The sequence below is a fragment of the Giraffa tippelskirchi genome, chromosome 5, assembly GCF_054371585.1.
Source record: "Giraffa tippelskirchi isolate mGirTip1 chromosome 5, T2T-mGirTip1v1.2.pri, whole genome shotgun sequence".
Classification (NCBI taxonomy): Eukaryota; Metazoa; Chordata; class Mammalia; order Artiodactyla; family Giraffidae; genus Giraffa; species Giraffa tippelskirchi.
In genome coordinates, this window is record NC_137279.1 from 105,357,633 (window position 1) to 105,371,802 (window position 14,170).

At 40.0% G+C, this 14,170-nt stretch overlaps 1 protein-coding gene across 2 annotated transcripts in view; it reads right to left on the reverse strand.

The window, feature by feature from the left end:
* MAN1A2 (mannosidase alpha class 1A member 2) overlaps positions 1-14,170 on the reverse strand; it is a 144,943-nt gene that overhangs the window by 109,514 nt on the left and 21,259 nt on the right. For both annotated transcript variants that reach the window (XM_081492966.1, XM_081492967.1), the window contains exon 2: positions 3,999-4,254. In XM_081492966.1, the coding sequence (XP_081349092.1) occupies positions 3,999-4,254 (256 nt within the window). The remainder of the gene's footprint in view (positions 1-3,998; positions 4,255-14,170) is intronic.

Consider the following 14,170-nt stretch of genomic DNA (forward strand, 5'->3'; position numbering starts at 1 on the left):
AACATAAGAGACTACTCTACACATGGACATCACCAGATGGCCAATACCAAAATCAGATTAATTATATTCTTTACAGCTGAAGATGGAGAAGCTCTATACAGTCAGCAAAAGCAAGATGGGCAGTGACTCTGGCTCAGATCATGATCTCCTTACTAGAAAATTCAGACTTAAATTGAAAAAAGTGGGGAAAACCACTAGATCAGGTATGACTTTTAAAAAATCCCTTATGATTATACAGTAGAAGTGCCAAATAGATTCAAGCAATTAGAACTAATAGAATGAGTGCCTGAAAACTATGGACAGAGTTTTGTGACCTTGTACAGGAAGCAGTGATCAAGACCATCCCCAAGAAAAAGAAATGCAAAATGGCAAAGTGGCTGTCTGAGGAGGCCTTACAAACAGCTGAGAAAAGAAAAAAAGCTAAAATCAAAGGAGAAAAGAAAAGATATACCCATCTGAACACAGAGTTCCAAAGAACAGCAAGGAGAGATACGAAAGCCTTCCTCAATGATCAATGCAAAGAAATAGAGGAAAACAATAGAATGGAAAAGACCAGAGATCTCTTCAAGAGAATTAGAGATACCAAGGGAACATTTCATGCATAGATGGGCACAATAAAGGACAGAAATGGTATGGACCTAACAGAAGCAGAAGATACTGAGAAGAGGTGGCAAGAATACACAGAAGAACTATACAAAAAAGATCTTCATGACCCAGATAACCACGATGGTGTGATCACTCACCTAGAGCCATACATCCTGGAGTACAAAGTTAAGTGGGCCTTAGGAAGCATCACTACGAACAAAGCTGATGGAGGTGATGGAATTCCAGTTGAGCTACTTCAAATCCTAAAAGATGATGCTGGGCAAGTGCTGCACTCAATATGCCAGCAAATTTGGAAGTCAGCAGTAGCCACAGGACTGGAAAAGGTCAGTTTTCATTCCAATCCCAAAGAAGAGCAATGCCAAAGAATGTTCAAACTACTGCACAATTGCACTCATCTCACACGCTAGCAAAGTAATGCTCAAAATTCTCCAAGCCATGCTTCAACAGTATGTGAACTGTGAACTTCCAGATGTTCAAGCTGGATTTAGAATGTGCAGAAGAACCAGAGATCAAATTGCCAATTTCCACTGGATCATAGAAAAAGCAAGAGAGTTCTAGAAAAACATCTACTGCTTTATTGACTACACCAAAGCCTTTGACTGTGTAGATCACAACAAACTGGAAAATTCTTAAAGATATGGGAATACCAGACCACCTGACCTGCCTCCTGAGAAATCTGTATGCAGCTCAAGAAGGAACAGCTAGAACCGGACACGGAACAACAGACTGGTTCCAAATTGGGGAAGGAGTATGTCAACGTTGTATATTGTCACCCTCTTTATTTAACTTATATACAGAGTACATCATGAGAAATGCTGGGCTGGATGAAGCACAAGCTGGGTTAAAGAATGCCAGGAGAAATATCAGTAACCTCAGATATGCAGATGACACCACCCTTATGGCAGAAAGTGAAGAAGAACGAAAGAGCCTCTTGATGAAAGTGAAAGAGGAGAGTGAAAAAGCTGGCTTAAAACTCATCATTCAAAAAACGAAGATTATGGCATATGGTCCCATCACTTCATGGCAAATAGATGGGGAAACAATGGAAACAGTGACAGACTTTATTTTTTAGGGCTCCAGAATCACTGCAGGTGGTGACTCCAGCCATGAAATTAAAAGATGCTTGTTCCCTGAAGAAAAGCTATGACCAACCTAGACTGCATATTAACAAGCAGAGATATTACTTTGCCAACAAAGGTCCGTCTAGTCAAAGCTATGTTTTTTCCAGTAGTCATGTATGGATGTGAGAGTTGTACTATAAAGAAAGCTGAGAGCCAAAGAATTGATGCTCTTGAACTGTGGCATTGGAGAAGACTCTTGAGAGAGTCCCTTGGACTGCAAGGAGATCAAACCAGTCAGTCCTTAAGGAAATCAGTTCTGAGTATGCATTTGAGGGACTGATGCTGAAACTCCAATACTTTGGCCACCTGATGCGAAGAACTGACTCACGGGAAAAGACCCTGATGCTGGGAAAGATTGAAGGCAGAAAGAGAAGGGGATGACAGAGGATGAGATGGCTGGATGGCATCACTGACTCGATGGACATGAGCTTGAGCAAGCTTTGGGAGTTGGTGGTGGACAGGGAAGCCTGGCATGCTGCAATCCATGGTGTCAAAAAGAGTCGGACACAACTAAGTGACTGAACTGAATAAAAAAATAATTATAAAAGAAACCAAAAACCTAGACACCAAGGCTCAGGTTTACTTCCCCAGTTGGTAATACATCACACACACTGCCACACATCATTTCTGGGAGAATCAAGCACTGTCCATAACACTCCACTGTGAGAGGACAGTGAGAAGCTTTTGCCTGCTCGCTACTGGACTTTGTCCTATATGTCTTTTCTATTGATTTTAATCTGTATGCTTTTGATGAATAAACCATGAATATAACAGTTTGCTACATTCTGTGAGTACTTCCAGTGAATCACTGAGCTTGTGGGTTGTATTGGGTCCCCAGGGAAGCCTGACTTGTTGCAGTCCATGGGGTCACAGAGAGTCGGACACAACTGAGCCACTGAACTGAACTGAAACACACAGTGTTATCTATGTGAATTATTATGTACATCAAAAAGTATTTCAATAAATTCTAATAACATAAAAAAAAAAAATTATCAAAGTTTCCTCAACACTGCCCAAAGAAAGTGCCTCAAGCAGCCTGAGCACAAAACATAGAATCCAGAGTAAGGTAAAATCAGAGTACATATCTTATACTCATTCATAAAGGATGCTTAAAATACCTGCAAATCTTGCATATTCATTACTAGAATATATCCTAATAGATATCTATTTGAACTAAACTTATTGTCTTATATTATGATAAATAATCAGTTTGAAATACTGTTTCAGTTCAGTCAGTTCAGTCACTCAGTCATGTCCGACTCTTTGAGACCCCATGAACCACAGCACGCTAGGCCTCCCTGTCCATCACCAACTCCCAGAGTCCACCAAAACCCATGTCCATCGAGTCGGTGATGCCATCCACCATCTCATCCTCTGTTGTCCCCTTCTCCTCCTGCCCTCAATCTTTCCCAGTATCAGGGTCTTTTCCAATGAGTCAACTCTTTGCATGAGGTGGCCAAAGTACTGGAGTTTCAGCTTCAACATCAGTCCTTCCAATGAATAGCCAGGACTGATCTCCTTTAGGATGGAATACTGTTTATGCTGTTACAAAATCTGTCTCTTCACAACAGTAAAACTAAAATTCTACTCAGCATTAGCAGGATTTCTAATTAACAAAGTTCTACTGAAACATTCACTAGATTTCTTCTCAGTTTGGTATTTTATCTCCAAAGAACCCCTAGAACAACAAACCTGAAAGACTCCTGAGACCAAACAAATTTCAAAAATGTTGAAATCAATCCTTCCCTATTTAATCCATTGAGACTCTTTGGAATGATGTGTTCTTAATCTGCAATATGGTTAAGTGGTATCACGATGGGTTCCTTGAAAGATGGTACATATAAAGCTAGCTCTTCAGAAACTTGCTAACTTTTCAGAAACTAGTAACTAGCAGAGGTCCTTGAAAACAGGTACTTATGAAATTTCTTATTAAAAGATAAATTGTTTATGGGTCTATTCTACATTATTTATAAAATACTGAGTATCAAAAGTTCTCTGAACACAAGATTAGCAGCATAACTATCCAAACAACATCATATCAAAAATTGTAAGTATCCTATAATTATGATTGATATTAAGAGAGAGTTTTAGTACTTGCTGCCATCTTGCAAACTGAACTACAATTCTGACCTCAAAACAAACAATTTGATCAAAGTATGGCAAAGTTTGTACCACAGATGGCATAAATACAGATAGACAAATAAATTTACACCCAGTCAAATGCATATCCATATCCCTAACCACCCCATATCACAAATCTCAGCTTATTACCTCTTTAATTTTTTCCCTTTTCTCTCTTAGGTCATTATCTTCTGGGTCTCCACCATGTGTTCCTATAAGGTTTGGTATAGGAACTGCTGGCAGTGGCTTTTTCTCTCTTATCTTCATTTCTTGGACTACCTTATTTTTCTCTGTCTGTATTTCTGCTCGGATTTCCTCTCTTGACTTTTTCAATTTTTCTTTTGCTTCTTCTAGAGCCTTCTCGTGATCAGCTCGAATTTTATTTCTCAAACGTTCTTCTTCTTCCCTGTAAGCAGAGGAGAAAAATAAATACAAAACTTAAAAGCTTCCTTCACCAAACCTTGATAGTTGTTTTCTACTCCTGCCATTGAAAAGAAAGAACAACCCATGAGAGAGACTTGGATCTACCTACCCAAGTGAAAGTGCAAATTGCTCAGTTGTGTCTGATTCTTTGAGACCCCATGAACTATACAGTTGGAAAAGGAAATGGCAACTCACTCCAGTATTCTTGCCTAGAGAATCCCGTGGATAGAGGAGCCTGATGGGCTGCTGTCGTTGGGGCTGCACAGAGTCAGACACGACTGAAGCGACTTAGCATGCATGAATGCACTGGAGAAGGAAATGACAACCCACTCCAGTATTCTTGCCTGGAGAACCCCAGGGACAGAGGAGCCTGGTGGGCTGCCATCTATGGGGTCACACAGAGTCGGACACGACTGAAGCGACTTAGCAGCAGCAGCAGAACTATACAGTCCATGGGATTCTCCAGGCCAGAATACTGGAGTGGGTAGCCTTTCCCTTCTCCAGGCGATCTTCCCAACTCAGGGATCGAACCCAGGTCTCCTGCATTGCAGGCAGATTCTTAACCAGCTGAGCCTCAAGGGAACCCCAAGAATACTGGAGTGGGTAGCCTATCCTTTCTCCAGCAGATCTTCCTGACCCAGGAATCATACAGGGGTCTCCTGCATTGCAGGCAGATTCTTTACCAACTGAGCTATGACGGAAGCCCCAAGAGTAGGATAAATATATCTTTGTATGAGAAAGAAAATAAGCCCCAGATGCTGAGCAGCAAACACTTTCCACAGTAGGAAGAGGGAACCTAGTAAGTTTCAATTTAAGGGCCAAGTGAAAACAGAGAAAGTAGCAATCAATAACCTATTGGTAGACACACTGAAAAAAAAAAGAAAGACCAGTGAAAAACTAGATGGGGGAAGAGAAAATAAAATATAGAATTAAGCTTTGCACAGTGGTAGTATCACAGCCAATTAGGTTTATCCAAGGTGACATTATTTGTAACTGAAAAAATAGAATTAATCAGAGGAGACCATATAATAAACAAGGTCCTATTGTATAGCACAGGGAATTATATTCAATTGTTGCTGCTGTTCAGTCACCAGGTGGCATCTAACTCTTCGCAACCCAATGGACTGCAGCACACCAGGCGTCTCAATATTCAACACCCTATAATAAACCATAGTGGAAAAGAATATGAAAAATACATATGTGTATAACTGAATCACTTTGCTGTACACTGGAAATTAACAGAACACTGTAAATCAACGTTACTTCAATTTTTAAAAAATTTTAAATAGATAAGAGCACTTCATAAACTGATGTGAAAAAGAGACAAGGAGATATAAACATAGGGTCAAAGAGAGATAAGGAAAAAAGATAATAAGAGGGTTGGAAATTTTTTATTTGTTAAATATACATTACGTTGTTGTTGTTTAGTCACTAAGTCATGTTCAACTCTTTGTGACCCCTTGGAGTACTGTAGCCCACCAGGCTCCTCTGTCCATGGAATTTTCCAGGCAAGAATACTGGACTGGGTTGCCATTTCCTCCTCCAAGTGATCTTCTCAACCCAGGGATCAAACACACATCTCCTGAATTGGCAGGTGATTCTTCCACCAATGAGCCACCAGGGAAGCCCCATAGGCTTCCGAAATTTTTACATTTTAGAAATTCCATAGACCTTATAACACAATGGTCCAACTAATGTGGGCATGACCGCTTAAAATTCGCTTTAACCCTTGTTAAAAATACAGATTCCAATTTAGCACCTCTGTATGAGATCCATGAATTTGAATTATAAAGAGTTCCCCTGATGATTCTGGTATGCATACAAGTTTAGAAACCACTACTGCAGTAGATACCTACTGGGTTTCTACCCAGTTCTGAATCTTTTCTCCACCTCCACCACAATTCACATGAATGAACATAGGAGTGTCAGTTACTATTTTCCAAATCATCCAATGATGACTACTCTAAGGGGTCACCAGAGTTATCTCTCTAGAAATTTAATTCAAACCCTAGACTTACAACACTGCTGATGAGAAAGTAAAATAAATGGTACAGCCACTTTGGAAAACTTTAGCAGTTTCTTTAAAAATTAAACATGTAACTATCATAGAATCCTGCAATTCCCTGGACATTTAACCCAGAGAAATTAAGGCTTATGTTCATATAAAAACCTATACACAAGCCAGTCACAAAGAGAAAAATATTGTTTAATTCCACTTATGTCAGAGTCTTAGGGTAGGTTAAAAACAGAAAAACAGCAGAATGATGGTTAGGAGAGGCTTGGGGAAAGGAAAAAATGGGAAGTTATTATTTAATTGATAAGCAGTTTCAGTTCTGCAAGATGAAAAGATTTCTGGAGATGGGTGGTGGTGATGGTTGCATGGTAATATGAATGTATTAATACCACTGCACTGTACATGTGAAAATAGTTAAGGTAGTAAATTTTATGTTATGCGTATGTATGTGTGTGCCAAGTCACTTCAGTTGTGTCTGACTCTTTGCGACCCCATGGACTGTAGCCTGTCAGGCTCCTCTGTCCCTGAGATTCTCCAGGCAAGAATACTGGACTGGGTTGCCATGTCCTCCTACAGGGTATCTTCACAGCCCAGGATTGAACCTGCATCTCTTATGTCTCCTACATTGGCAAGGGGGTTCTTTACCACTAATGCCACCTGTGAAGCCCCTATGTTATGCATATTTTACCACAATTTCAAAAATTGGGGGGAGGGTGGAATCCTATACACAAATGTTTATAGCAGCTTTATTTGTAACAGGCAAAAACTGGAAATAACCCTCATGTCTTTCAAAAAGTAAATGGTTAAACAAACCACTGTTTATACTGTGGTATAGTCACACTATGGGAATACTACTCAGCAATAAAAAAGAAATAAACTATTCAAACATACAACTTGAATGAATTTCAAAGGTAGTATGTGAGTGAAAGAAGCTAGTATCAAAAGTTACATTCTATATGATTCCTTTTACATGACATTCTCAAAAAGACAAAAACAGAGGAATAATGAATATGTATATTTATATATATCAGTGGATGACAGGAGTTATGGAAAGGGGAGAGGTTAACTATAAAGGAATAATACAGGACAGTTTTTCTGGATTGTAGCACTGTTACATACTCTAATTTCTGTGCTTACACAAATGTGAACATGTGTTGAAAACCACAGAACTGTATATTGAGAGGAAAAAAAAACAATTCACAGCCTAGTATTAAAAATAAAATGTTAAACGTTTAGAGAAAAATAAAATTGGATAACTCACTATGAAAAATGGCTAATGAGAAAAACAGAGAAAAAAGGAGGAATCACAGCAGAGCCAGACAATCGGGAACAAACAAGGTCATCCGGGTAGCAAGAAAAAAAATCCATCTGCAGACGGACTAGATACAGGAAAAGTATGGCAGAGAAGAAACAAGGTTGGCCCCAGTATGCATCCAAGGGTAATTCTGGGCTGATCTGTTTAGGAGTCTCAGGCAAATGAGGGCATCAGCAGCAGATAAACACTGAATGAAATCTTAGATAAGATAGTGATAGTCGCTCCAGTCTGTCCTGACTCTTGGGACCCCATGGACTGTAGCCCACCAGGCTCCTCTGTCTGTGGGATTTCTCAGGCAGGAATCCTGGAGTGAGCTGCCATTCTCTTCTCCAAAGATAAGATAACTATGGTAAATATGCAGGCACCACCAAACTGCCTTCCAATCCCTCTCCCTCTCCTTACCAACAGAAGACATTGTGCCTAGGCCTAGAGAACAGATCCAATCATTATGCAGTTGGAAAAAAGTTACCTGCAGTAAAAGCACTTAAGCAAAAAGTCAGGAGACAAGGATTCTGGTTCCATCTCTGCCCTCAACTCACTCTGTAACCTGACATACATCACTCAAAAACCTCCAAGACCAGTACTTTCCTCAATAAAGATAGCAAGACAGGTAATACTATCCTAATACACTTGGCAGAAAGTGAAGAAGAATTAAAGAGCCTCTTGATGAAAATGAAAGAGGAGAGTGAAAAAGTTGGCTTAAAGCTCAACATTCAGGAAACTAAGATCATGGCATCCGGTCCCATCACTTCATGGGAAATAGATGGGAAAACAGTGGAACAGTGGCTGACTTTATTTTGGGGGGCTCCAAAATCACTGCTGATGGTGACTGCAACCATGAAATTAAAAGACGCTTACTCCTTGGAAGGAAAGTTATGACCAACCTAGACAGCATATTAAAAAGCAGAGACATTACTTTGTCAACAAAGGTCCGTCTAGTCAAGGCTGTGGTTTTTCCAGTAGTCATGTATGGATGTGAGAGTTGGACTATAAAGAAAGCTGAACGCCAAAGAATTGATGCTTTTGAACGGTGGTGTTGGAGAAGACTCTTGAGAGTCCCTTGGACTGCAAGGAGATCCAACCAGTCCATCCTAAGGGAGATCAGTCCTGGGTGTTCATTGGAAGGACTGATGTTGAAGCCGAAATTCCAATACTTTGGCCACCTGATGTGAAGAGCTGACTCATCTGAAAAGACCCTGATGCTGGGAAAGATTGAGGGCATGTGGAGAAGGGGACGACAGAGGATGAGATGGTTGGATGGCATCACTGACTCGATGGACATGAGTTTGGGTAGACGCCGGGAGTTGGTGATGGACAGGGAGGCCTGGTGTGCTGCGGTTCATGGGGTCGCAAAGAGTCGGACATGATTGAGCGACTGAACTGAACTGAACACTTGGCTAGTGATATCCAAGGTAAGTATAAGGACTTAGTAAATTGTAATTTTCTATACAAATGTAAGCCATTAATTATACCAAATCTTTTCATCTCTGTTTTAAAATGCAGAAGAATGTTCTCTTCCCTTGTGGTTTGATAACCATCTTTAGTGTTGTATTTGGGCTGCTTTTTCTTTTTTGTGTGTATATAGTTTTTGGGTTTGCTGTTTATGTGAGGTTTTGATATAGCAATCTATATATGTAGCACAAGGCTGTTTTAAGTTGCTGGTCTCTTTCCTGCTAAAGAGCTCCTTTAGCGTTTGCCGCAAAGGTGATTTTGTTGGTGGTGAGCTACCTCATCTCCTGTTGTCTGAAAGTTTTTGATTTCTATATCAAACCTGGATGAGAGCCTTGCTGGGTAGAGTATTCTTCATTGTAGGTTCTTCACTTCCATCATTTAAATACACTGAGCCGCTCCCTTCTGGCCTGAAGAGTTTCAGCAGAGAAATCAACTGATAACCTTATGGGAGTTCCTTTGTATGCTGTTGTTTTTCCTTCCTTGCTTTTATTAAGTCTGTCTTTAATTTTTGTCAATGTGATTGCTATGTGTCTCTCGGCATGTTCCTCCTTGGGTTTATCCTACCTGGGACTCTCTGCGCCTTCTGAACTTGGGTGGTTGTTTCCTTTCAAACGTTGTACTTTGCTTAGTCACTCAATCATGTACGACTCTTCACAACCCCTAGACTATAGCCCACCAGGCTCCTCTGTCCATGAGGATTCTACAGGCAAGGATACTGGAGTGGGTTGCCATGCCCTCCTCCAGGGGGTCTTCCCAACCCAGGGATCAAATCCAAGTCTCCCGCATTGTGGGCAAATTCTTTACCATCTGAGCCACCAGAGAAGCCCAAGAATACTGGAAGGGTAGCCTATCTCTTCTCCAGGGCATCTTCCCAACCTAGGAATTGAACTGGGGTCTCCTGCATTGCAGGCGGATCATTTACCAGCTGGTGAATTTTCAGCTATTTTCTCTTCAAATATTTTCTCAGATCCTTTCTCTCCTCTCCTTCTGGGACTTCTATAATGCAAATGGTAGTACACTTAATGCTGTCCCAGAGGTCACTTATACTGTCTTCATTTCTTTTCATTCTTTTTTCTGTTATTCTGTTCCTCAGCAGTGATTTTCAACATTCTGTCTTCCAGGTCAATTACCTGTTCTGCTTCAGTTATTCTACTGTTGATTCCTTCTAGTGTATTTTCCATTTCAGTTATTGTATTGTTTATCTCTGTTTGTTCTTTAGTTCCTCTTCAGTTCAGTAGTTCAGTCATGTCCGACTCTGTGACCCCAAGGACTGCAGCATGCCAGGCTTCCCTGTCCATCACCAACTCCCAAAGCTTGCTCAAACTCATGTCCATCAAGTCGATGATACCATCCAACCATCTCATCCTGTCATCCCCTTCTCTTTCTGCCTTCAATCTTTCCCAGCATCAGGGTCTTTTCAAATGAGTCAGTTCAGATTAAGTGACCAAAGTATTGGAGTTTCAGCTTCAGCATCAGTCCCTCAAAAGAATATTCAGGGCTGATTTCCTTGAGGACTGACTGGTTTGATCTCCTTGCAGTCCAAGGGACTCTCAAGAGTCTTCTCCAACACCACAGTTCAAAAGCACTAATTCTTTGGTGCTCAGCTTTCTTCACCATCCAACTCTCACATCCATACATGACTACTGGAAAAACCATAGCCTTGACTAGACGAACCTTTGTTGGCAAAGTAATGTCTCTGCTTTTAAATATGCTATCTAGGTTGGTCATAACCTTCCTTCCAAGGAGTAAGCATCTTTCATTTCATGGCTGCAATCACCATCAGCAGTGATTTTGGAGCCCCCAAAAATAAAGTCTGACACTGTTTCCCCATCTATTTCCCATGAAGCGATGGGACCAGATGCCATGATCTTAGGTGTTGTGAGAGGACATCAGAGGGCAGACACACTGAAACTATAATCACAGAAAACTAGCTAATCTGATCACATGGACCACAGCCTTTTCTATCTCAATGAAACTAAGCCATGCCGTGTGGGACCACCCAAGACAGATGGGTCATAGTGGAGAGGTCTGACAGAATGTGGTCTACTGGAGAAGGGCATGGCAAACCACTTCAGTATTGTCTTGCTTAAGCCACTGTTATTTCATGATTTTTATGGCTGGTAAATGACCTAGTCTTTGTTGAGCCACTCTCTGTCCTCGATGTTCTCCTTCCCTGAGATACTCATTAGTATCTGAGGGCTGACTTGCCATAAATAAACTAACTACCCAAGTTTTGTGACTCACAAAACTCACTAAAACCAAATAATTGGTTTCCTTCTCCAATTAGAGTGTTTAAATAAATCATGTTTGGAAACATTCTGAAGGACAAATACAATCCTAGATTACAGAAGAACAGAGAAAATTACACTGAAATCTTGTTCAGCAAAGATTTAGTAGCTATACATTTTCCTTTTATATTCATTGCATCCCTCTTTACTAGAGTTTTACTCTTTACCTACAAACATCAAGTCTTATCCACCTTAAAAAATTAAATAAAAACTTCCTTCAAAACTGCCTCCACCTCTACCTTCATTGGTGTCCCCACCTCCTTCCTTTTACCACTACACTTTTTCAAAGAGCACCACACTTGCTATTTCCACTTTCCCTAATCTCAGATCACCCTTCTAGCCACCAAAATTAAAAACTGATAGCTAAGTTTTTCCTTCCTTTAAACTCCTTCTTTATCCCACCTGCCTTTCCAACAAGTCTCTAATCACTGGCTTTACCACCATCAATGCACCCCCAAAATGTTGTGTTCCATTTTCACTTCTGTTCTTATTATATACTCTTCCTATTCAACATTATCCATCTGTATTTCTTCAACTAAATATCAAAATATATATGGTCAGGGCTTCCCTGGTGGCTCAGTGGTAAGGAATCCACCTACCAATGCAGGAGATGCAGGTTTGACCTCTGGAAAAGGAAATGGCAACCCACGCCAGTATTCTTGCCCAGGAAATTCCAACGACAGAGGAGCCTGGTGGGCTACAGTCCATGGGGTCACAAAAGAGTGGCACATGACTTAGCAACTAAACAGCAACATATATGATCAGCCTTTTCCACATGACTAAGTACTCCAGATCCAAATTTCTAACATTATATAAGACACTTGCCAAATACCTCTGATTTAACATGTCCAAAACAGAACTAAAGGATTACCATGGTAAAAGGACAATCAGAGGCTAAGCTCATTCATGAACACAGAGTGTTTTTAATATTAGCAAAGTTAGCAACATTTTGAAAAATAGTTGGTATAGTGGATAAAAGAATCCACCTGCTAATGTAGGGGACACGGGTTCAATCCCTTGTCCAAGAAGATTCCACATGCTGCGGAGCTACTAAGCCTGTATGCCATAACTACTAAAGCCCATGCACTCTAGGGCTCTCAAGCCACAACTACTGAGCTCATATGCTGCAACTACTGAAGCTCATGCACCCAGAGCCTGTGCTCCACAATAAGAGAAGCCACCATAATGAGAAGTCCATGCACTGCAACAAAGAAAAGCCCCCATTTGCTGCAACTAGAGAAAGCCCATGCAAATCAACAAAGACTCAGTACAGCCAATATTAAAATACATAAATTGAAAATTTTTTTAATTTTAAAAATAGAAAAAAAAAATTCATCATAACTAATTGGACTTACCCGAGAAGTGAAAATAATTTAATATCAGATAATTCTATCCATGTAATTTACTATTAAGGAGAACTTGTATAAAGTAGAAATAGAAAACTGACAAAATTCAACACCCATCCTCAAAACTTTACAGCAAAGGAATAAAAGAGAACTTCAATTTCATAAAAAATATCTCCCAATATCTCCAACAAATATCATTCTTCACAGTGAAACTTAAGAAGCATTCCCTTCAAAATGAGAGAAACAAATAAGGATGCTCACTATCACACTTCTATTTGATTGCATGTCTAGCTTTGGGCTTCCCTGGTGGCTCAGATAGTAAAGAATCAGCATGCAACGCAGGAGACTTGGGTTCCATCCCTGAGTTGAGAAGATCCCCTGGAAGAGGGCATGGCAACCCACTCCAGTATTCTTGCCTGGAGAATTCCCAAGGACAGAGGATCCTGGCGGGCTACAGTCCATGGGGTCACAAAGAGTCAGACACGACTGAGTGACTAAGCACACGCACACTAGCCAGCAAAGTAAAATAAGATGAAAATAAGATTAAAATATAAGAAAAAATTAGACTTCCCCCAAAATGTCTATATAAAATCCAAACAAGCTACAAGTTATTATAAATAAAAGTGCAACAGGGAAGGGCAAGAACCTAACAGACAGAAGGTACTCAGTAATTTCCTTCTCTTCCTATTCATTGGATCCATCTTTCTAGACTACAAGCATTTAAACTTCTGCTCATACATTCTTTACTAATACTAATAGTAGCATTATTTACATCAGCTTTCATTCATATCCATTATTTCACTGCTAAGATTTCCAGGCTCTGTTCTTCTGACTTAAATTTAAGAAACATGAGAGCCCTTAAAAATTTTGGCATATAACTACCCTCAAACCATTTATAAGGGAATTTTACTAAATTGACCCTAACTAATCTCCAAATTTTATGAAAACTCACCAAAGCCCTTATGAACCAATTTTTTTAAAAACTGCTGAGTAAATCAACACTGTAATTCAACCTTTTAAAAGATAAAAGACAAAATATATAGTGGCCCTTGTTTTTAGTACAAAGTTAGATACTAAGCAACATCTTCAAACACCATATATTTTAATAATACTCAAAAATATTTCAGAGGATCCAGGCAAGCACAACAAAAACAGCTGAAGCAATTATGCAAATAGCTACTTATGTACAAGTACAGGCTAAAAATAATTTTAGGAAACAACATAGGAGGGTCAGAAACTAGTACAGAAAATACTGAAGTTAACAGTATTCAACAGAGGTCAGTGGCAAGTGCCTAAAGGAATTAAGAGAAACGCCACTCCTTCAACATCATGAAGAACTCTTTAAACTCAAAGTAACCAAGTAAAAGTGAAGTCGCTCAGTCGTGTCTGACTCTTTGCGACCCCATGGACTGTAGCCTACCAGGCTCCTCCGTCCATGGGATTTTCCAGGCAAGAATACTTGAGTGGGTTGCCATTTCCTTCTC